Here is a 26,268-nt window from a genome sequence, read left to right as displayed (position 1 = left end):
TATGGCTGATTAACACTGGGCAAATCACACCATGCCTCAGCTTTTTTACTACAAAATGAGAAAATTACACTGATTTCTAGTTCTCTTCCAGTTCATGACAAAACCTACAGCTTGGGGCACACTTAAAAAAGGCCAAAGTCAAGAGCAGGAGATAGGCATTTTCAAAAGAAAAAGGTAACTCCCTTGTGATGGCACCTATAACCACATCAAGTCCCAAATACCTTCATCACCTCCTCACCTTAAGCAATGGCATCAATCCCACTCTTCTGCCCTTACTAGAGAAAAAGTCTTTTCTGAATGGTCCTAGACCTCCACTCATCCCTTTCTCTCATATTCCCTGATCCAAGCAGTTGTTAAGGTACAGTGAGTCCACCATGCCTCCTCTCTAAATCCCCCTTCTCTCCATGCCCACATAACTACTACCCACTGCAGATCCAGTCCCCACTGTTTCATACCTGGGCTCTACTCCTACAGCCTAACCAGTCTTCAGCCTCAGCCCACTACTACCTATCTCCTACTCGATCCTATTCCATTTAAAAACACACTGAGGGTGCCCCATTAATTCCTCCGCAGGGAAGTCAAGGCCTTTCACAATCCGATCCCAACCTAGCTCTTCGCCTCTAATTCCTCTTAGTGCATCCTATACTCATCTTACACTGGTTGTTCACATTTCTAAGGTCCTTTAGGCCTCCTTGTCTCTGAACAGTGGTTCCTTAGATTTGGACTGCTATCCCCACTGTGTATACTTGATTGCGATGGTTAATGTTCACTATCCACTCAAAATGCATTCCTCACTCCCTCCACACTAACAGAATCCTAATTTTGTTCAGATATCCATTCTTCAAAGACTAAACACTACCTTTAATTACAAGGTATGTCAAAATCAACTGTGTGACCAGTTCTGACAAATGACATAAGGGGAAGCCCCGTGGAATGCTTTCGGGAAAGGTTTTAGTCCTCCTTTTAACGCTGGACACGGTCACATCTGGAACTGTGGTGATTCTTCCTAAAGCCACTCAGAGGAGGTTAGGGAGGGCAAAGCCACCAAGCTGAGGAGAGCAAAGCAGAAAAACAGAATCTGGGTCTTTGGTGCAGCCACTGAATTGCTCAACTAACCAGAAAGAAAGTATCGTATGTTAGGATTATCTTTACATAAGATAATACACTGTCTTTCAAGTATTTGCGGAAAAGTTTTCTGTTATTTGTAGCCAGTAACATGCTATTAGATACTTACCTAAAAATTTTTCTTTTAAAAACTTAGGACACCTTCCCTGTCACCTTCTCTGTGAAGCTCTAATCCTCCTGAAGTCGCATTCCTTCTCTGATTCTACTGCACACTTTTATGGCTTCTATTATAAATTTATTACAATGTATAATGAATTTTTTACATCTATATTCCCCACTAAACTATAGGTTCCTAAGGAATCAGCATTCTTTCCACCCCATCTCTGGTTTATAACTGTCTCCTAAGCTACAGACTCACCCATCCAGCTGTCTGTCCAACATCTCCATTTGCTGCCTTACAGACATAAAATTGGCAAAAAGACCTGTAGATTTCTTTCCCCAAGACAAGAAATGGTGCCACAATCTACTCACTCCATTGCTAAAGTCATACTAATTCTACTCTTTCTTCACACTTGATATATATTCCATCAGAAAGTTCTGTTGGCATTAATTCAAAAATATATCCCTAACCTCATTACTTCTCATTTCCACAGCTATTTACTTTAATCCAGGTCATCACAGAATCTCTACCCTGTCACAGTGAAACAGTCCTAAGTGATCTCCCTGCTTCCACTCTTGTCCACATCCCATAGTCTCTTTATCACCTAGCAGCCAGAGTAAATTTCCTAAAGCATAAATCAGATCATGTCATTCCCTTGCCTTAAACCCTTTTGATGGTCTCCCATTATTCTTAGATACTAGCTGGTTGCCAGTAATAAGGACCTTCTCTATAACCTTCATACACACCAACCTCATCCACTGAGGTGCCTATGTTTGCTGTTCTCTGCTTGGAACCCTTGTCTCTCAGACAATCACCTAGATGCCTCCTTGTCACCATCAGGTTTGAAATCAAGTATCAGTTCTTTAAAGGCTCTCCTCAATGACCCTAACACAGAGCCTTTCCTGGAGCCCTCAACCTCCAATTATAGTCTACAAAATCTTCATCAAAACACTCATTTGTAAGTCTCTGGAATTATTAATATTATATAAATTTATTATATATATTTACAGTCCATCTCTTTCCTGTTTCTCACTAGAATGTAAGCTCCTGGAGAGTAAGAGTTCTATCAGTCATTCTCACTGCTGTATGAACGCTGCCTGAAGTGCAGCCTAACAGTAACTAATACACAGGAAGTGCCCAATAACTGTTTGGTAACTGAAAGCAATTTGCTAACTGGAAATTTTTCCATTATGTTCCTTTCATAAGCAATTTCAATAAAAGATATAAACTTCCCAAAGCTAAATCCATACTTACTACTGGGCAGTGGCTAGTTGATGATGATTCATTCTCTGGTAGCAGCAATAGCGATTTCATATTTTCATTGTTTGCATAATCCACAGGCCGCAAACCAAATATGTTACTGGTAAAATAAGTACAGATGGGTTTAAGTAAATGAAATGTGTGACTTGATTCTTAACTAAATGGATGCATGATTTTTTCAACTTCCTTAATAATACACAATTTACACTCAAATAAATGACTCAGAATTTTCACACCGCATAAGGATCAAATGTCACAAGCTGCTGAATTCAAAGGAAAAAAGATGTGAAATTTCAGTTTGACACCAGACCATTACAGGGAGCATTTTTAATTGAACATATAGTTACTTACATGTGAATTTTTTTCACAACTCTACATTGTTCTGTATTCACATTTGAAAATACAGCTTCATAATCATTAATCACTATGGTGAGCTGCTTTCAAATGCAAATGAAAATCGTCTACTGTAGCTATTATAGGTTCTGCAATCTATATAAACAAATAGTGAAATTAGATAAATTAACAGGATAGGCATTTAGATCCACCAGAAAGAAAACTATGCTATATGACAATTTTATGAAGTAGTGAATACAGACCTTCTAGACTTAATTTTAATGTCTGTGCACCATTATTACAGCAATCACAGCACGGGCGGGTATGGTTCGGAAAACAAGCTGATGCAGTCTTCCCAACATGCACACTGAAGAGATTCAGAGACACAGGACATACCACTCTTATTTCACAGATGAGAAAGTGAAGACAGGAAGCTTCTAATGACTTGACTGAAGTTGTGTTTTCCTCATTCACACCAATAATATTCGATATTGTCCATCAGTCTTTCAATTATAAGTGAATTATAAAAACTATATGGCCTTTGCCTACTATTTCACTTTCTTACACACGGTTTCAAAATGACTGTATATATTTTACTATGGAAGAAAGTTTTCTAAAATAAGTGTTTCTTTTATAATCTTTAATGGATTTTAAGATTATGGTATATCCATATACTGGCCATTAAGTGAAAATGCAATGTGTTAAACCGGATATAAAATGTTAAACATGGTACAAAACCAGGTTTTAAAGTTGTAGTAAATGTACAGAAAAAGATCTAAAAGGCAATGGAGTGAACCATTAGGGGAGGACAAAGGAGGAAGGTATCAACTCTGTTTGATGCTACATGGAAGGCATATAGAAGAGGGATATATAAGCATCAAATGGGGTTAGAGGCACGATCATTAATGAGAGAAGAAAGCTGTTTTGGTGACGTAGCTGGAAAAGCTAGCAAGTGTATTAAGAAGTGAACTACAGCAAATGTTTCTCTAATCACTGTCATTTATGACTGTCAGGTTCAGTCACTCTTTTTTCCCGGGACGATGCCAGGTAAACAGTGATATATTCTCATAGTCCCCTTTAGGCCCAGGTCCAAACCTGTGTGCCCTTCCTCGGGCAAGTCTTTCTCCAGCCAAGGTATAATACAGTCAATTGTGTTTCAACTTTCTGATTTACAACAAAGTGACAAGTCACTGTGCTGGAATTTGGTTCTTCCCAATTCCCATACATTTAGAGCAGGCAATCTCAGCTTACTTCAAAAGGTAGCTGATTTCATCCACTATACTTGATACTTCTCAATTGCATTCTCTAAATCAGTATGCCCACCATGTACCAAATACACAATCTCCTCACACACATAGTCTGTAGTATGACAAACAAAAAGTAGAGATCTGAGTTAAAGAACCAATATTCTAACTCTTAAACCACAAAGTGCACAATGAACAATAAAAAAATACATCACATTATATGCCATCAAAACATTACTGCGTACATAAGGACTTTTTGAAAAACACAAACATAGGCTTTTCACTTAAAAGAAAATAAAATTTAACAACCCAAACAAGTGCACTGTAGTGCACAGGAACTGTAGCATAGTTATTTTACACAAATACAAACAGAAGTTCACTGTGACATGGAAAACTGTTAATGAAAGTACTTCCCACTATCAGCTAGTGAGGACTTTAAACAAAAAATAGCCAAAAAAAAAAAAAAACTGGTCTGAACAAGTCAGATGCTTTTACTAAAGAACTGCTTCATGAAAGGACTAGAAGGATTATAATTTACATTTAGAATACTTACTACACAAAGCTTACTATTTCATATGGTCTTTAAACATTCAGTCTCTCCACTTGGATTATGGACAACTTCTGCTTATACACAATTCACTAATCTCTTAGCCCTCCTGTATTGTTAATACACTGGAGAATGGCACATGACAAACACTACAGATTGAAAAGATAATCGGTTAAACCTCAGTTCAGCACCATGGGAGATGGAGCCTGTGAAATCCTGTCATGTTTCTGCTTTATCGTGGACCATTGGAATTTGCAATTAGATACAAATTTCTATGTGGCACCTTCAAAAAAATCACAGCAAGAGAAGATGGGGTGTATGTAATACTCTGCCTTTATTATGTGGCCACGAAAAAGTCAGGTCACTTTTTTTCCCTAAAATGATATATTTGAATGAACTAATATTTTGCTTACAGACTTAGGTAAAAAATGAGTTTAAAATTTACATAATTAACTTTATTCTCTTTTTAAAAAATAGATATTACATGGAGAAAAAGTGACATGTCACATGCATAAGGGACTATCAATGTGACTTACTGTTAGTTGAAGAAAGTAATTTTTCCTCATTAGGAATCTTTTTTGATTACTAAGACTGATGAAAAGGAAGTTCTTATTAAAGTGTTAAGCTATGGTGCTTAACATTTCAGCTTCACTGCAAAGGTAGAGTTCAGAAGAGAGAAAAACCCTTTAATGACCTTTTCCCCTAAAGAATATGGTGGAATTACCTACAACTATATCCAAGATGAGTTTCAACACTAGTAAAAGGGGAGAAGAGACGGGCAAATTTAAACTTGCACTTGCACACTGAGATCATCAATCCCAAACATACACGCAAAAAGACATTTTTACTAATGCTAAACCTATCAAGTATGACAGGATACCAAGATAGTCCATGAATGAAATCCTTTATGAACAATGATTAAACTGCAAACACACAGATTTTAATTTTTCGAGTCACTTGGCTTGCTGTGAAGCAGGAAAATGCGAAGAAATTTAAAAAGCAACATTTTTTAAAGTTATAAAACTTAATTTATCTGTTATAGGGAATTAATTTTTTTTAATTAACTAGGACAGTGGGGCAATTAATGGGTCCAATGGTTCATAAGATATTTTCTAATTAAGAATTCTACATCCCTGCAAGGAAACCTGTTATTGACGGACAAGTACCAAATCCTAAACTCCATATATCTATTTAAAAAAAAAAAAGTGTAAGCTATTCTCCACACACTTAAAATGGTTCTGCAGTAACTGGAAAAGCTTTTGTTTTAGGTTCCCACTGGGATGCAAAGGCAGCAGTGGGGAGGAAGGATGGCCAGTGAGGTTTTGGACAGTTACCAACATATTCTCAGGCAACAAAGTACAGAAGATATGAAACTTTTTTCTCATTATCTGAGGTTAAAATAGAACTAATTTTCCTTATTGGGTAATGGATGCTTATTTTAGCTCATAAGAGGTAAGTTTTTCATGTAAAACACAAGTAAATTCAGAATTAAATGAATTAATAATGTATGTCAATGCAATATGCATTTTAAAAATGCCAGATTCCAGAGTAAAAACTCAAAGCATATTAAGTATTCTAAGTAAAATGTGACTTTAAAAAAAGTAAGATGTTAGAATATTAAAATTAAATCAAAACAGATAAATCTCAAGTAGAAATATGGCCTTCTACTATATATATAACTCCCTCCATAATCATAAATCTTTAGGCCCAAAAATCTTACAGTAGGAAAATCCATACTTGAAGATCACAGCCTCTATGAAAATCTGTTTTTTCAATTAAATAATGAAGATAGCAAATAAAGATTACAGTGATATTTTAAATTAGTATTGTATGTGGTTAATTCCTAGTTATGATGCCTTGTCTTACAAGGTTTCAAAATTTCCCTCTACTGGTATTCAATGAGATGCTTTCAAATTCACTTGGCTTTGCAGTAAATAACATTCCATTCTTTCTTTTCCTATGTCTGGTCTACCATAAACATTCCATGCCTAGTTATAGTTCTGAGCTGTTAACTCTCCCAACCTCCAAGGCTATAAAAAGGCTGTTTTCTTTACATTTTATAAATATTGCTGAAAAGATAGTCTTTGAGACTTCTCTCTAATATTTAAAGTCATTGGTGTTAGTACCATTCATGACAGCTTAATACCAGAATAAGAACTTTCTAACCTGGATCTCACAGCCTTTGTATATACAAGCTTTCCTCTCTTCTAAAGACATCAATGAACAACACTAGGGCAGGATAATCTGTCTCAAGTTTTCCTCTTTCCCAGAGCTAAATAATAAAATTTTGCTGCTCTCTATAAGATTACTTCATTCCCAATTGAAATAATTCAAACTAAAATTTTTACAGTAGCAAAGAGTACAAAGTCAACCAAAACTTAACAGATGTTGAGTAAAAACAAGGTACATTTGAGGTGAGGACATAGGTCTTTTATAAAACACACTTTCAACAGGAGCTCCATTAACATCACTTCCTTATGCCTATAGTTCATGACAAGTAGATTGATAATTACTAGTTAACAGAACTAGAGAGATCTCCAAATATTATACAATACGCAAATTATCAAAATAGATAGTGTTGTGCCAGGTGTGGTGGGGGGAGTTTATTTCTGAAAGATAACACCATAACACCATTCTTGTTCCAGAGACTAGAGAAGATGGAAAGCATCCTTGATTACCTTTAAGAAGCTATGGGTATAATTTTAATATAAAAATCTGAGGGCAAAAAATTACAGATAAAACCAAAAATCATTCCAACTTATAGCTGTAAGTGCAAAATCCTAAATAAAACCCTAGCAAACTGATATAACGGATTTGTTTAAAGAATAATGCACTAAGTTTTTCCCAGTAATGTAACATGGCTTAATATTTAAAAATTTACTAATGACATCAACAGGCAAGAAGATCACCTCAGTATAAGCTGAAAACCATTTAATAAAATAAAATACAGTCTAGTTAAAAAATCATAAAATAACTAGAAATGATTATTTTAATACTGATTTTAATATTGACCATAAATCTATAGTCAACATTTTTTTTTAAAATGAGACTAAAACAAGCACGCCAACTATCACTATTATTTTATAACACTGTTCTGGAAACTTTGACAAATGCAGTAAGAAATGGAAGTTAATAAATGATAATTAGATCCTTAGAATTATGTGTTGGCTAGATATAAAAGAAATGTACTAAAATCAACAGCTTTCCTATATTTCAGGAATATCAAATTATATTTATTAATAGAACACCCAATTCACCAGGGAAATAAAACAAATCAAATACCTAGAATAATCTCAGTAAACAGATGCATGTACATATACACACAGATAAAAACTTTACTAACATGTATAACAGAAGGCTTAAATAAATGGAGAAATATCATGTTCCTCAGTGAGAAATCAACTTTATTAAATCTAATATAACCTATATACTTCAATTTATATATTTCCTTCAAAATCCTAATAGGATATTTTTAAAACTTAGCACAGTAGATCAGATTTAATGTGAAGGAATAAATTGATAAAAACAGCTACTTCCCCACTCTGTCTCCCACAGCTACTGTCGCGGCTTTGCTGCAGACTCTTGTCCCTCCTCCCCTGAAGCACTGGACACACCTCCCCGAGCTCCCTGCCCCATGTACAGGAGGAAGTTTTCATTCACTTCAAATTTGAACTCAGCACATAAGGCCTTTCACTGCTTCTGCCCATTCTCTTTGGGCACTTATCTCCTCCTTTTCATTTCAATCTTATATCATTAATAGAAGTTCCTAGAACTGAATGGATGTCTGGCCTTAGTACTTTAGTGTACCCATTATCCTTTCTGAAAAGCCCATCCTTCTATTCTTTTTCTTCAAAATTCAGTTACAGTGTTTGTTCCTCTAGAAAGCCTTTCATGACTTCCTCTAGTCGTATTTACAGCCTCTAGTCTAGATGTTCACAGAGCCCTGGGCACTGATCTATGAAAGCATGAATCACACTGTCCTTTAATCAGTGATGTAACTGCTTACTCCTACGAGAACACGTGCAGCAGATAGAACTGGGGAGAGGAGGAAGGGAAGGGAGCAGTGACAGAGCATGCGAAAATAGGGTTTCATTGGAGATGCAGGAAAGGAAGGCATCTAAGCAAAAAGACTTCAACCTTGAGGTAATGAAGAGTGCCAAAAGTCTGTTCTAGAGCCAAAAGAGGCCATTTAGAAATTCATAACAAACAGAAGGATCCTACTTATCTACAATTTCAATTAATCAAAGTACCAAACCCTAAAGAAGGTGGGACAGAAGAATAGCTTTTGCCCTTTCTGGTTCCTACCCTCCTTCGTTTTTCCAGGGATGGAAAGAGTCCAGTCCTGGTTATTGAGAGAAGAGTTCCATTAATTGTAAGATAAAATAAGCAAAGGGAAAAAAGAAACCAAGCTTGCCAACTCAGATTCAGTCTGAAATATTAACAGCTTAAAAAGAACAAGAGCTTCAGGCCGAAAAAAGAAAAAAAAGAAAAGAGCAGTGAGAACCCCACTACTGTTCCCCTTTCCCTGCTCCCCTTAAGGAATAGAAGACACAGGAATGAATTTCATCTCTTCTCAACTGTCAGTTTTTAACTCTTAAGACAATACATAGAATATTGGCAGGAATAAAAAGAGTTCTGAACACTTGAAGGCTATACGAGTTAATTTGGGTAGACATGATCCCACAAAAGGTAACATACTATGGATTCCCAATGGACAAGAGACTAAGAATTCTGCCCAGGGAGCACACATTGCTCACTAACACCTACTGGGAACTAGTTTACACTAGAAAAGGCGCAGCTTATGGAAACTTAGTTTTAGACATTCTCTTCACACGCGTAGCAAAGTTGGAAGCAAAGAGAGGCAATCTCTCTTTTCAATTCATCTGATCCTTTATGAAAAGAGAAGAAAAATATATCATCATTTCATGCATTCGACTGGTCACTAGTTCACCCTATAAGTAAGTGTGAGAACAGACTATGGTAGGCACTTGGCTGACCCTGGGAGACCTGGCACGACTCCGGTGCCCAGAGTGTACCACCGAACAAGGGGTGAGTGAGCAGCAGCCAGTTCACTACGACCTAAGATTCATTACTGGCAGAACCCCCCACATTCAGACAAAGGAATCAGGAAAAGCAGCCAAAAGGAAAAGATGCCTGAGATGAAACCCAAAGAGTGAGTATACTGCAGACAAAGGGAAAGCAAGCTTAAAGGCTAGGAGGCAAAACAGCCTGACACATTTTAAGAAATAAATATTTAGAAAGACTGTGCAAAAAATACTGGAGGGAAAGGGGAACAGGCAAAAGTGTGGGAAGACAAGTAGCACTGGACCCTCCAGCACCCAACAAGCCATGTGTGAAGTTTGACTTATTTTAAAAACATTAAGATAAGGTGCCAGTGAAGGGTTTTCAGCAAGTAAGTAATTTAACCAGGCCTGTTATTTTTTAAAAACTCTTGGACTGCAATATGGGGAGCGAATTACAGAAAAGCTATCTGAAAAGAAGGAGAAGCAGTTATGTAACTGGTAAGGCCAATCAGGTGAAAGACAACTACTACAAAATGAAACAGAAAGCAAAAAACAGAGCAAATACTTGAGTGTGATGACCAACAGTTTGGAAAAGAAGGAACAACTGTTTGGAAACAGCTACCACACTATTACACCCCAGAGGAGACCTACCCCTGCATGTGTCCTTTAGTTGCATTACTATCCTCTCCCCAGCACTATTTCCAAACTCATTCACCATAAACCCCCCTTCCCCACTGTTGTTAGCAGTCAGCTGTTCAATGCGGCAGCCACTTGGTATATGTGGTTATTTAAATTCATTAAAGTAAAATACATTTTAAAATTTAGTACCTTACTACCAATAGCCACATTTCAAGCGTTCAATAGGAAGAGGTAGCTAGTGGCTACTCAGTGCCCAGCACAGATACAGAGCATTTCCGTCACTGCAGAAAGATCTATTGGGCACTGCTGGCCTATGCACATGCCCAAATCTGCCATGTCACTAGGTAAGACTATTTAAAACAACACATCTATCTGAGAAGGAACCCACAGAGGCGACTTGCTCACTGTCTCATGCCCACACCTTGTATATTAATAAGTTCACAGTGTAGTGAAGAATCATGGTGTACAAACCACAAGACAGGCCCTGTATTTTGGCTCATTAATCCTCACTGTGCTCTGAAGAAATAGAGAAGCAGCAGGCTTCACCCATGTTTTACAGGTGAGGACAGCAAGGCACAGAAATTAACCTGCCTGAGGCTATAAAGTCAATAATGGAGTCACAAATAAAAGCTAGATTCCCTAACGCCCTGACCAGCGCTCCATTCATTAGAGGAGTCACGGCTGATTTAAGGTAACTATTCAGTTTCACCTGACCCAAGCAACCATTTGCTTTATCAAGTGGCTTGCTATACCCACAGAGGGTCATATCTGTTAGTTGTAGACCTAACATAGTGTGTGTTTTGAGAGTGTGAATGTGTGTGTGTATATAAAAAACCAGAAAACTAAAAAACAGAAGAAAATGTATCCCTTGAGCTTATTGCAACTATCTCATCACACGTGATAGGAAATAAAGGATATTAGACACACTTTCTGAAACTAACAGCACCAAGGTATGGTACATTCCTGCATTATTAATTTGTTTTTCAATTACATTATATGGTTACCTATAAAAAATTACAACCTAGAAGCTCTGCCTTTTGTAATTCCTATTTGCTTCTGTAACCAGAGTAGCCTGACTTTTGTTATGTTCCTTCCAAACCTATAGAAGCAATGGGGGTACAGAGGCAATTCTTGCATTTTCTACCTCATTAACTGAAAAGAGTAAAATTATATATAAGGAGACATGAACCAAGTTATAGATTAAAGATAGAAAATCCACATAGAGCATTTGCTTGTGACATTCTTGACAACAGCAATTTTCAAAGGCAGCCGCCAGCATTCACTAATGCATCTCTGTGCTGACATTGCTAAACAATTTACACAGAGCTTCATTTGGTTGATGTGAAAAATAAAAGAAATAATTCTACTTCACTTGCCCAACATTTGAATTCGTACGTATTTTAACTGTTGTTATACTAAATCCAGAGAAAACCATACAAGGAACAGAACATTAGAACATTTGAAACAATGCTGAAAAATTGGGAAGCATACAAAATAGTTATTTCTAGGCTTCTACTTCTTACTATTAAGTACAAATCATCTAAAAACTAGAGTACATTTATCCAGCTATTCCAAGCTTCCAAAATTAATTTGATAATTCTTTTTACATTAAAACAGCAAATCCTCCTCAACTATGTAAGTACCATAAAGGAAAATGGAACAAATGACAGACTCTAAATCCAGAATATAATGGTCACGTCCCATGGCAATTGTGAAAGACAAAAAAAAAAGGCCATCGATTTGGGTATAAAAGTTTTTGCTCCACCACAGACCTGGACTCAGGAATACAAATCCTAAAAAAACAGTTTTTAAGTTGCACTACTTACACTGCGTTCCTGGAGGCTCTATAGGAAAGTAACAGCTTGACGATATCCACGTGCCCATTCTTGGCTGCATCATGAAGTGGTGAGTCATTCTGGTACCCAGTGGTGTTCACCAATGCCTTGTGCTTGAGCAGCAATTCCACCACCTCCAGGTGCCCGTGATTGCAAGCTTCATGCTAATAAGACAAAAGGGAAAGGACAAAAGGGAAAGGAGTCAGAATAGTGATGAGGAAGAATAATGGAAAATATCATATCATAAGAAAATGACACTTTAGAAAAATAAATGTGAGCCCCAGTCAGTTAGGTTCTTATCTAAATACTCATACAAACTATAAGTTGTTGACAGAATAGAAGCCACAGCTAGTAATCTTTGTGATAAAAAAACATGGTTAACCAAGGTCTACTCAATTCATGGAAAAAGACTTTACTCATTTGAGCCTTGGGTCAAGAAGTCTTTTACTGTTAAGAAAATGGACTTAAACCAACTGTAGGTCCTAAACTGTTCTATACTAAGAAATTAAAAAAAAACAAAGGAAAAAAAACCTTTGAAACAATTTAACAACCAGATCACACACAAAAACTGAAATTCTCTAAGGCTGAACACCAATCAGGTGCTTAGTCCATAAGCTAAGTGGTACACCTGCTCATATAAATAACCACCCAACAAAATGAATATTGCAGAGAGAGTATTTAAAAAAGACAAGCATCTCTGGTTGCTGAAACTACAGATTACTGTACAACTGCTATCAACGATAACAGAAATAATATGAAGTAGGTGCTCCAAAGGAGCTTACTAAATGAATGACCTAATTGGTAACAATGGAATGTTCAAAGATGCCTCACATGCAAATCTTTTTATTAGACTGTTGTTAACATACTGTGCTTTATAAGTACATCAATTCATAATAGGCAATACAACATTAAGTATCTGTAGATCTATTTCTAGGAGAAAGGAATTGAAAGCAGGAACCAGATCTTTTAATCAATCACTCACTAACCTTTACTACATTTAGCCTTAGTACCTTAAAAAAAAAAATTAAATCTCTTAGACATAAACATGAGTGACCTCTTCTTGAACATATCTCCCTGGGCAAGGGAAACAAACACAAAAATGAACAAATGGGACTATATCAAGCTGAAAAGCTTCTGTACAGCTAAGGGCACCATCAATAGAACAAAAAGGTATCCTACAGTATGGGAGAATATATTCGAAAATGACAGATCTGATAAAGGGTTGACATCCAAAATATATAGAGAGCTCACACACCTCAACAAACAAAAAGCAAATAATCCAATTAAAAAATGGGCATAGGAGCTGAATAGACAGTTCTCTAAAGAAGAAATTCAGATGGCCAACAGACACATGAAAAGATGCTCCACATCGCTTGTCATCAGAGAAATGCAAATTAAAACCACAATGAGATATCATCTCACACCAGTAAGGATGGCTACCATCCAAAAGACAACAAATGTTGGCGAGGTTGTGGAGAAAGGGGAACCCTCCTACACTGCTGGTGGGAATGTAAATTAGTTCAACCATTATGGAAAGCAGTATGGAGGTTCCTCAAAGTGCTCAAAATAGAAATACCATTTGACCCAGGAATTCCACTTCTAGGAATTTACCCTAAGAATGCAGCACTCCAGTTTGAAAAAGACAGATGCACCCCTATGTTTATCGCTGCACTATTTACAATAGCCAAGATATGGAAGCAACCTAAATGTCCATCAGTAAATGAATGGATAAAGAAGATGTGGTACATATACAAAATGGAATATTACTCAGCCATAAGAAAAAAACAAATCCTACCATTCGCAACAACATGGATGGAGCTAGAGGGTATTATGCTCAGTGAAATAAGCCAGGCGGAGAAAGACAAGTACCAAATGATTTCACTCATATGTGGAGTATAAGAACAAAAGAAAACTGAAGGAACAAAACAGCAGCAGAAGCACAGAACCCAAGAATGGACTAATAGTTACCAAAGGGAAAGGGACTGGGGAGGATGGGTGGGAAGGGAGGGATAAGGGTGGGAAGAAAAGAAAGGGGGCATTACGATTAGCATGTATAGTGTTGGGGGGTCAAGGGGAGGGCTGTGCAACACAGAGAAGACAAGTAGTGATTTTACAGCATCTTACTATGTTGAAGGACAGTGACTGTGAACTTGGTGACAAGTAGTGATTTTACAGCATCTTTCTATGTTGATGGACAGTGACTGTGAACGGGGATGTTGGGGGGACTTCGTGAAGTGGGGAGCCTAGTAAACATAATGTCCTTCATGTAATTGTAGATTAATGATAAAAAAGTTTAAAAAAGAAAAAAAAATTAACTTTCCTTTAAAAAGGTTAGCTAGCCTGTGGAGTCAAAACAACACAAACACAATCCAGGCTAAGCCATCCCAGCTTAACAGTTTGGCAAGAAGTCAATTCATGTACAGCTTTAAACCTTTTCTGCACCTGGCCTGAAGAGAATTTCCCAACTTGGAATTTCTAGTTCACGTACCTCATCCGTTGACACTTCGGCTGTATTCACATTGCATGCTTACTGTCCTAATGTAATTAGCTCATATAGCATTTGTGCCCATTTGTTTGTGCCATTCTTTTTCCTTACTATGTTTTATGCTGCATTTATTAATAATAAGCAAGGACTTTAAAAAATGTTTAATGTAAGCCAAGATTTCTACTGCTTCCATATATTTGCAGCTGGGCAGGGTACAAGTGAAGTTACAATCAATCCAGAATCACTGTCTTATGATATATTCCTGTACCCAGTTCCTCTGACCTTTCTTTGTTCCAAGAAATTATTCCAACGACATGCAATGCTGCAGAATGGAGTCTGGTATCAGTTATAGTAGTTACCCCAACACACTAGCTACACCCAGTAATATAGTGTAACTGGATTCCAAAATCAAAAGGTAGTCAATCAAAAGGTAGCCAGTTTCTTGCCTGCCACAACTGAAAAGCGAGATGAAAAGTAATCATTTATCTTACTTGGTGAAAATGTAAATTCTTCAGATTAAAAAGAGAAAGTGTAGATGGCAGAGGATGATAATACAGGCAGCCACATAACTATAAACTATGATAGCTATAAAATATAAACAGAATGAGAAAGAAAATAAATAGAAAACTACCAGTGGTGTCCATCCAGCATGGTCTTTAACATTTGGATCGCTTCCATTCTGTAAGAGGTATTCCACAGAAGGTATGTCGCCCTAGTAGGACAATGAAAAAATAAAAAGAAATAAAAAATCATCAATAGAAGAAGATATTGAGATTTTTGGGTTTTTCAATAAGATCCTATCCTCATCAAGGCAGAACAAAACAAATCTTCTCTCTTATGCCTGTTGCTCATGAATTAAGAAATAATAAGCTATGTAATGTATGAATGGTACTAAGGAACCTAGTCATGAAGTCCCTGAATATTCAGTACAAAATCTCTATTAGCTACCCATATCAAATTTATTTCAAATCACTAAACAAAGGACACAAGCCAAAGATCACCTGATCATGATAAAGTTTCTTAAAGTGATCATTTTACTTGTGAAAAACATCCTTTTTGAGCACACATAAAAATGGTTTGAGTATTGTCTAAAACAAAATTAAAGCTAAGAAAGCTGCTCAGAGAAACCAGTTACAACTGCCAAAAACTGTTGTCGGACAATTGGCAGTTATTCTATTTATACTTAATATACTAATTTAGTTTATATTCACCTTATTTGCTCAAAGAAGTTTCTCTAGTCAGAAGCAAGGTTTATTTTCTCCAAAAATAACTGACAGTGTTATGCTGAAAAAGGCTGAATAAATAAAAGTTATATATGGCTGAAGTTACATATGACAGACAATGTTGTTTTAATTGTTTTGTGAAGCGCTTCATTAGAGAGAAGGTAATCTCTCCCCTCCCATTCCCAGCCCCAATAGTCTTCTGAAATGGGACTTTTTTCCCTCTATTGGTTTAATAATGTAAATGTTACTAAGTCCACTAAAAATGGTAACATTTTCTTTTATTTGATTGTTTTGGACTACCTCTCAAATACATCAAATCTTAAGATCGTAGCTTACTTTGTTTTCTAAAGTGAATGATTGAATAAATAAGTAAATCTATATACAACATAATGTTCCTAAATGAACAAAAAGACCTAAGATATTTAATGGATCTAAAAAATAAGTATTACTAATATTTCAAAATTGGAACATTTCCCCATAGTTCCTTAGGGGTACAATTCTCTACCTCTAGTACAAGTTAACATGTATTTAACAAATTTTGCTCTTTATTCTAGCCAGTTCCAAATGAACTTTGGAACATCTGTCAAGATACAAATTTCAATTTCTTTAAACAATTCCATGAATACTGGGGCAGATGAAATGCCAGAATCACATGAATTCCTTTCAACATGAAAATATCCACAAAAAGTACACAAAGCATTAAACATGTCTCCATTCTAATTATACAAGGTAATCACAAAAACAGGTTAACCTAAAGAGGCTCACAGAATTACATAAACACAATTGTGGAGTGGAAGAGTCACATGGGAGTCACACAGGAATAGAGACACATAGGTATAGAAGGGATCATTTAGAGACTAAAAAAGCAGAAGCTCTTGTAAGGTTGCTAGACAGTGTGATATTTTTGTTTCATGTCACCGCTTCTTATTATCAAAGATGTCTTCTGTTAACATTGCACTCCTAGACTTCCCCAAAATGTATAGCTGATTTGCAAACTGCTTGCTTTTTATACCCAAACTGCTTTCTCATCCCTAGAACCTAAAAGTTTGTCATATTTTCATCATTCTACTTATGTAAATTTAATGTCATGCACATAAATAAAATTATGATAATTAAATAGGGTCCACAGTTACTGGGTAAACCTGAAGCAATATGACGTTTCCTGGAAATAAATTAACTTCTGCTTCTGATTTCTTTAAATTACTTTCTTCTCAGAATATTTTCTGAGCAATAAGCACTGTTTTAGGCCCCTCACAACTAAAAAGAGTAACAGATTTTCTTAATCCACAGCAAGGAAAAAAAAAAAAATCATCTAAGAAAGTATTTACCAAGGCTTGTAAGAAACATCAATGGATTTGGCATTTTCAAAAAATATCTTAAAGGCTGAAAATAAGGGAGCATGTGTGTCTCACTGAATTTACTATTACTAACCTTTCATTCAAAGGAAAGATTCTTCACATATTTGTGCATGCTACAGCCATATAAATTAACTTTCCAAAAACACATACACACAAAGCTTTTTCCTTATTATAAAGGTTACCTCTTCTAAAGTACAATTAATAAGAATAAGCATCTTTATAGAAACAGTACAGGATATTATAATTAAGTACAACGACAGTTTACCCCAAGTGATTAAGCTTTTCCATGTAAATGAACTGACCAGTATCTAAAACTTCTTCTTTTAGCAAATAGATGTCATTGAGGAAAAAATTTAGTCATCTGGACTGCAGCTCTAAAATATATTAAACATTTCCTTGACTGCTTAGTCAGAGTTTAATGAATAAAGTGAATTCATAGATGATTTTGACGATCTAGTCATCATGACTCTAAGTTTCTGTTAGTACAAAGGTGGTGGGTGACAGAGGGAAAATGGATACTGACTCCAAAAGGTGTTCTAGAAATTAAAATCCTGAAAATATCATAGATGCCAGTTTGCTTTTGAGTCCTCTGCTACTTTTTCAGAAAGCGAAGTATGAAGGATCTGTAATAGTATGACTTTACACACAATATAACATGACTGCCTTAATGTATAATGAATTACAAAGTCGACCCTGAAAGAGACTCCTCATGGGATTTCTCTCTACCCAGGAGATGCTCATCACATTTGTTAAGTACATGCCTTGTGAGTTTTGCCTTCAAAATATTGTCTGTACCACAAATATATCACGGAATGCCAACTTCAAGTGATCCTTCTATTTCATAAAACATTTATGCTGTGGCATAAATTATGAGTAATCCTTACCACTTAAAGAACCTGTGCTAGAGAACTTTGGAAAGGTTTATTTTATCACCTACAAATTCTCAGGCCAAGGTGACATAAGAGAATAACAAAATTTTTCTGCATGTCTAGAGAATGTTAAATACTAAGTTTATCATTATTATTAAATCAGAAGAATAAACTGAAAAAATAAAAGAAAAATGTAAGTGTTTATCTTAGTTCCTATTTAGGCATAACCCTTTCTCATAAAATCTGGAATTTACATGATGGCCTCAGTAGCCTTTTGACTAGAGGCGACAAATATTTTCAAACAGAAACACGGTGAATAAAGAGAACCTAATGGATCCCAACTTTTGTTTTGGTTAAATGAGAATGTTCACAATCTCCCAGATACCATATTAATGAATATTCTGCTTGAAATTCCATAGGTGGTAATAATATAAAAATACAAGTGAAGAGCTCAAGAATAATCCTGTGTACAGCTTTCATTCAAATGGTGTTGAATGTCCAGATCCTTGGTTGGCCTAGGAGCCCATGATTCTGAGAGGAAAAAAGAAATCTGACAATTGAAAACACAAATAGTATCTGCTGATAATACAGTAGCTGTCTATGTTCAGGCAGCCTGAATATTTAGGCAGTCTGGGTATTTATTAAGAGTCTACTATTGCCAAATATGGAGGTTATCAAGATAAAGAAGGTAACAGATGCCTTAAATTAACCAAGAAGTTCCATTTCTAGGTTTTTTCCTAAAGATACACCAGCCCGTATATGAAAGTTAGATTGTTTACTGCAGCATTGTTTATAAAAGCAAAAGAATGGGAAACAAACAGGCATCCATCAGTAAGGGACTAGTCAAGTAATGAAAATCCATAGAAAGGGATGCTGCTATAAAAATATAGAGAAAGCTAGGTACTAATATGGAAACCATTTGCTTTTATCTACAGGAAGAAATTCACAAAGGATACATAACGAAGTCAGAAAGGTAGTTAGCCGAAGGGCTTGTCAGCAATGGGATGGCTGTGGGAGAAAGAGGAGTGAGGCTTTCCTCAATAAAATTCTTACTTTTTTAAAAACTGTTTTGTTTTTTCTTTTCTTTTTAATTTTTCTACTCTTATTTTTGAAATGTGAAGTTATTACTCATATTTTGAAATGAAATTTTCAATGAGGAATGTACTCCAGAAAACCACACAATCTGGCTGAGGAGTCAGGTAACAAACAGAAAGCTAAATGCATATGAATGCCAAGACTGTCACCATAGAGAAGACACCAACTCCGGGAATTGTGAAAAATACTTAAGAAGGTAGGATGGGAACTGGATTTTGAAGTTTAGGTACAAAGGACCAGAAGGGAAAAGGGGAAGAATGCAGAGAAAAAGGCAGAGAAAAAGAACACGTGCCAAGTATTGGCTGCACTAAAAAGTGTACCTGAGTAATTCATAAGGCTGGAGTTCGGTGTGACAAAAGAATGGGGTTCAGACCATAACTAATTGGAAAAATCTCATTTATTCAACAAAGACCAATCTGTTATATGCCAGGCAATGTTCTAGATACTGAAGATAACAAAAGTCTTGCTCTCTTCTAAAGAGAGAGATAAGAAACAAAGAGATAATATTGTCTAGAAATACTAACAGGGAAAAAAATGGAAAAAGCTAAGGGTACGGCAAAGCCTGCTACTGCAGTAAGTCAGGAAGAGTCTCGGAAGAGGGGCATTCGGGTAGAAGCCTGAAGAGGGGGGTCACATCAGGCCTGCAGGCCATGAGAAGGTCATGTGGATTTTTTTTGAAGCGGGCCAGGGAGTTACTGATATGACAAATTCTGACTTAGGTCAGATCACTCTGGCTGTCATACAGATGTGAACAGAGGAAATACAAAGAAAAGGCAGAGCAAGAAATTAGGAAGCTGCTTCAGTGGTGTGGTAGGAATACAACTCCCAAAAATGTCTGTGTCCTAAACCCCAGAATCTGTGAATGTTACTTTACGTGACAAAAGGGACTTTGCAATGCGATTAAGGGGGCTTAGATGGTCTCAATCTAATCACCTGAGTCTTTAAGAGCAGCAGTAAGCCCTCCAGGGCTAGGTCAGAAAGATGGGATGAAGGATTCCACCTGTGGTTGCTGGCTTTTAAGACAGAGATGCCTTCAGCTGAAAGCTGATAAGAAACAGCATCTCAGTCCTACAACTACAAGGAGCTATGCAGTTTCTTTCAACGACCCAAATAAAAAGTTCTCCCTTAGAGCCTCCTGACGGTAACACCGCTGACACACTGACTAGTCTGCTGGAACCCAAACTAGCCTTCTGACCCACAGAAGTATAAGAAAATTAATTTACATTGTTTTAGGACACTAAATTTGTGGCTACTAAGTTACTGATTTATTATGACAGCAACTGGCAACTAACACAAGTGGTCAGGGCAAGCAAAGACAAGGAAGGAGCCTCCACTAGGGTGGTAACTATGCACAGAAAGGTTATGACTAACAAAGATGCCCACAGGTAGGTTTGGGGCAAGATGTTAAAGAATTTCATTACTAATGTTATCAAGTCCAGACGTCATTCTGTAATGCCGTAACCACAGCAGGGAAGCTAACTAGCCCCAGAGAACAGTCAAACTCCTATGGGGTTCTCCGCTCTCAGCACGTAGCCCAGCATGCACACTGCAACCGTGCACTCTTCCATCCAAAGGGAACATGGGCGCGGGAAACTGCACACCTACCAAAACACTTACGGGAAAAACAACTACAACAACAAAAATCTAACTCAGACAACAAAAAAACCTACTTTCCTTATCTGGTTTGGCTGCCTGAAAAGGTATAGAATCTACACTCATTATTCAGCTGCAGTCGCTCTTTCCGCTTTCCCTGCTCCTCGTTCCACTTTTAGTAGTTTTAACTTTAGGGCCATCTTAAATCCTTTTCTGAAGTAGGTAGGTACAAAACATAAGTTAAGACGGCAGAATTGAAGTATTTGGTTTTCTCATACACACAGGTTATTCATTCCAGCTGCAAGTTAAAAAATCAGGGTAGAAAACGAAATGAATACTATTTACAAAAAGACAAACATACTGACAATTCCACTGATTTTTTTTCCCCAAATATTTGTTCTATTACAATCAAACTGGGTGGGGGGTATACATTCAACTCAATCAATTTTTAAAAGAGAACACTATTCTTAAATAGTGATTTTAAACACAATAGCAATCACTTAGCTCTTCTTAAATGTACTGTATCAGAATCTGCCAACAGATAACAATGATAGTATTTGATAAGTTCAAGAGAATCAAAATGAATACTCTAAGACACTTTGCAGGTAAACTGACAACTAACAAAATTTGTATAAAGCAATCTTCAATGGAGAAAATTCGCAAGACAGCATTATGCCACCATTTTGTTTCCTCTTAAAATACTACTGTGGCTGTTTTCCTTGCCCTTAGCCAAGAGTAGGCGAACTGCAGCCTATGGGCCAGACACCTGTATGCAAAGTTTTATTGGTGTATATATTCTCTATGGCTGCTTTTGCACTAGACAGCAGAGTTAAATAGTTGTAGAAAACAAATGACCTACAAAGCTGAAAATATTTAATTGCCCCTTTAAGAGTTTGCCAAACCATGGCCTAGACTCTAGGTCCTAGATACCCTCACAATAAAGATAAATTATTCTTAAAATTCTCTACCAATGTAAGCAGATGCTTGCCTTGTGATCTGAAAATAATTCTCAGAAAGCAAAATGTAGAAACTTAAGCAGCCTACATTCTTATGTGTAAGTTCTTATGCATGCAGTCAGAAAAATGAACAAAAAATAATTACTTGTGTCTATGAAGCATAATTAACACTGTTAGTGTAACAGCTTATGTGCATATATATTATGCATATATACATACATACATAAAATACAAAGAGGACAAAAAATATACTTTGATTTTTTAAGTTGTTTTGCAAAAATCAAACTAAAATGTAACCAGAGCACTCTAGAAAATTCAAATTGTTCAAAAGATACGTAATACCTAGCATGTAGTCACGTTCCAGCTTCTCCCCTCACTGGCATCAGAGAGTATTCTATATTCATCATTTACTGGAAGATAAAGTTAAGGAATAAAATAAAACACTAACTGTTGGGAAACTCATTTTTGTACTTTTCCCTTTCTCCACACAAAAATATAGGAATCTCTGGACTCAATGTCTACACCACGCTCTTCCCAGATGTTTTATGTTGCTCGCCAGCCTTATGTTTGCAAGCCTCCAAAGGGTTCCTTCCAGACCTCCCAGAGTTCTCTATCCATACAAAGGAACCAAGGATTTTCCAGTGAATTTTACAGAAAGATCATAAAAGCCATCCTAATTTGGCACTAAGCCCTCTCTCTGATGTTGTATCTTCCTAACACATGTATGAAATCACAGATCAAAGTCTGTGAGTTCCAAATCATAGGAGAGTTTCCAAAAAACAAACACTGTCATACCCCAGGCGTTGAGGAAATAAAGAGAATCAGCTTCAATGAACAGGCTAGTAAAAGGAATGGCTGGCTGTGGGGCACAGAGAAGCTCCTTTGTGGTGAACTAGAAGGGCCACCTGTCCATCAAATTTCCAGGTCATTGGAAAAATGTACATACCACATATTTCAACCTTTCTAATTCTAGCAGTGTCCACTAGGAGTATCAAACATAGCTTGTTTCCTCTCACATTGTCCCTGGCTTTTTTGCTAGGTGAAGCATGTTGCCAGCAGTAACTTGATAACTGTCTGTGTTCAAAAAGCATGATAAGAATAGGTAAACAAAACAGCAAAATCTGGACAAAACCATTATGGAAGCACTTGGCAAAGTAGAGGCTGAAATATTGAACTACTGGTTTTCTCCTTTAAGATCATGCCCCTCAGGCCCAGGGGTCACTGCTCTGAGGTGAGAATGTAGGACCCATGAATTTTGCTTCTCTGGTTCAAAGGAAGTATCATATCTGGTGGGTTAATTATCCTAGTAGTCTCATGCCATTGTTCACAAACCCCAAAGAAAATGTTTTATAGTCTCATCCAAAACCATAGTTCAGAATAAGCACCCTACCTTAATGGAAGCAATATGCAGCAGAGTCTCTCCTCTATGATTTCTTTTCACACCCCTAAGGCTACTGGGCAAAAGCTTCATTGCTGAAGGACTAGACATCATTCGTCTGTAACTTGGACTATTCAGTGTAGAAGGTGGTATACCTGGTGAAAGGCTAATGGATTCATCTGATATATTACTGTTTCTCCTCCTTAATGTGTCACCAACTTTAAGTTTGCTTGAAAGTGATGAAGAACAGCCAGGCAGTGCTATGTTTTCTGAGAGCACTGTTTGCTTAACAAAATTTCCACTGGTGCTGGGAGAGACGCTTCTACGTCTCTTAGAAGTGGGACTGGAAAGTCTGATGCGACGTCCACATTTTCCATGACCTAGTGGCAAGGATTTCTTAGATGTAAGATCATTTTCACAGATATTCTTCTTAGGAGTCACTACTTCATTCCTGCTTTCAATCTCTGGAGACTGTATTTGCTCGGCCAATGGTAAAGAAACTTCAGTTAAGTGTCCAAAACATTCAGATTCTGTTACAGAGCCACTTGCTAGTAAGTCGATTTCACCATTTATCTGAGAAGTAGCAATAACAGATGGTTGGCTACAGAAAGATACTAACTTTTCCTTAAATTCCTCTTTGGAGTCAAGTTCACCATCTTTTCTTTCTGTCTCTACATTCCATTTCTGGTTAATTTCAGCTAAGGTTTTCTTTTTTTGCTTTTTTCTAGATCTGGTAGTAGACTTTTTAGCCCTCTCAGAAACATCTGCTGAAGGACTTGTAGAAATAAATTCATAGACTGAGGCCTGCTGAGCATTTTCATCATTTGTCATTTGAGGCTGGGTTTTCACTGTGACTTTACTTACAACATATCTGATCTTCTTACTTCGAGGACTAAACCACATTTTTATTGAATTCTTCTTATCTGCATCACTAAATAAACTTTTCCTAGTTGTATCTTCTTTCAAATCTGATAGAAAAAAGGAAAATAAATCTGTTATATGAACTTAATCTCTCCCATCTTTCAGGTCTCAAAGAATTTTGTTTATAGTTCCCCTAAGGTGTACCACCTTTTTATCTGTGTACCTCATGCTCCCCTCCTCGACTACATGAACTCTCTGAGTGCAGATACTCACTCAACAAATATTTACAGAATCCTACTTTATTCTAGACCACATTTTATGGACTAGAGATACAGCAGAAAACAAAACCTGGAATTTACATATTCCACCATGGGTAGACAGAATATAAAAATAAGTAAAGCATACAGTATGCTGGTGGTGGAAGAGCCATGGAGAAAAGATATACTAAATACACAGGCAGAATCATAGGCAGGCAGATACAGAATTTAATAGGCAGTTGACTGATGCTTAATTTTAAAAAGACTTCTGAAAACCAATCACAACAATTCACTATATTAACAAACAAAAGAGAAAACAATGTGATTTTCTCAACAGAAATGGAAAAAAAAATTGACAAAATCCAACATCCATTCATTATTTTAAAGATTAAGCAAATTAGGAATAGAAGGGAACTTCTTCAACGTGATGAAGGGCATCTATAAAAATTTATCCAGCCAGTGTCATGCTTCCTGGTGAAAGACTGGAGCTACTATATTATTTCTATTATCAAATACAAGGCAACGATGTCTGCTCTCACCATTCTTATTCAATATTCAACATCATACTGAAAGTCCTAGACAGCATACCAAGGTAAGAAAAAGATACAAAGGCACACAGATTGTAAGGGAAGATATTAAACCATTATCTATTCACAGTTGACTTAACTGATTATATAGAATATCCCAAAGACACTTTTTAAAAAATTAATAAAAGAGGTGACTTTAGCAAGGTCCTAGAATATAAGACTGACATATGAAGTTCAGCTTCACCTATATTTCTACATACTAATAATGAACAAATGTAAAGTGAAATTCTTTTAAAATTTGGTACCATTTATAATAGTACCCACCCAAAATAAAATACTTAATCACATATCTAACAAAATGTGTACAAGTTCTGTTTGCTGAAAATTATAAAACATTTATGAAAGAAATCATGGAAAGGCATACCATATTCATGAACTGGAAGACTTGATATTCTTAAATTGTCCATATTCTCCCCAATAGATCTACACACTGTAACATAATCCCAGTGAAAACTCCAGGAGGCTTTTTTGTTAAAAATAGACAAGCTAATACTAAAACGTACATGGAAAGAGAAGGAACTACAATATGAAAAAGCAAAAGACCTAGAATGGCCAACATGGTACTGAAGAACAAAGCTGAGGATTCACACTACCTGATTTCAACTTTACTTCAAGTAAAATGAATCTAGGTTAATTAAATAGTTACAACTCTGTGAGTACCATCTAATACAACCTCAAACTATGTAAACCAAAAGCTCATGAGAATAAATGAACTTTAACTATACACTCAAATATACGCCTGAGCAAAAGAAGCCAAACACAAAAGAGTACATAAAAATAGCTAAAACTAATCTAATATATAAGTTCAGAACAGTGATTATCCCTATGGAGAAAGGAGGCAGTGACTGGAAAGGGGCTACAAGAGGGGTTTCCAGAGTACTGTTTCTTCTTCTGGGTGAGTTCAGTTTATAAAAATTCACTAAGCTATACACTTATTATGATATGTACATTATACTTCTAAAGGAAGTTTTTCAAAAAATATGTATTTATAATCAAGAATTAAAACACAAAGATTCAGAAGGGTTTAAAAAACAAAAGAATCACTGTCCCTAAGTAGACAAGGTGCCCCATTTTATGAGTGAGTACTCTTTTGTACAAACAACGTGCTCCCTTAGCTAAGGTCATCAGGGAAGGCCTTTCTGAGGAGCTCATCTTTGAGTTGAGAGCTAAATGACAAAGGGAAGCAGCCATGTAAATATCTCAGAAAGTGGTTCCCAAGTAGAAGAGAAAGCGTAAAGGTCCCAAATGGGAACGAGTTTGGCATATTCAAGGGATAGAATGCCAGTGTGTTGGGAGCTTGGCGAAGGAGCCGAGTATGGAGGGCAGTGAAGTCGGACAGGTAAGCAGGGGCATTCTGTACAGAGCTCAGTCTAAGGATCTGTTGATAATACTCCTCATTCCACCAACCTCTTAAGCAGAAGGGCTTGGGAGTTCTATCTGCAGTCACTCCCCTGGCAATTATATATATAATATACGTATTTATCCAATATCCAACTGCT

General features: G+C 36.6%; 1 protein-coding gene across 3 annotated transcripts in view; it reads right to left on the bottom strand.

The window, feature by feature from the left end:
* Nucleotides 1-26,268, bottom strand: part of BARD1 (BRCA1 associated RING domain 1) — a 68,104-nt gene that overhangs the window by 18,355 nt on the left and 23,481 nt on the right. For 2 of the 3 annotated variants that reach the window (XM_037016539.2, XM_073218140.1), the window contains 4 exons: nucleotides 23,077-24,032; nucleotides 15,224-15,304; nucleotides 12,099-12,271; nucleotides 2,480-2,585 (listed from right to left, as the gene is read on the bottom strand). In XM_037016539.2, the coding sequence (XP_036872434.1) occupies nucleotides 2,480-2,585; nucleotides 12,099-12,271; nucleotides 15,224-15,304; nucleotides 23,077-24,032 (1,316 nt within the window). The remainder of the gene's footprint in view (nucleotides 1-2,479; nucleotides 2,586-12,098; nucleotides 12,272-15,223; nucleotides 15,305-23,076; nucleotides 24,033-26,268) is intronic. The other variant, XM_073218141.1, reaches the window with a different exon arrangement.

The sequence above is a fragment of the Manis javanica genome, chromosome 12, assembly GCF_040802235.1.
Source record: "Manis javanica isolate MJ-LG chromosome 12, MJ_LKY, whole genome shotgun sequence".
Lineage (NCBI taxonomy): Eukaryota > Metazoa > Chordata > Mammalia > Pholidota > Manidae > Manis > Manis javanica.
This window is presented reverse-complemented; position numbering and strand designations above follow the sequence as displayed.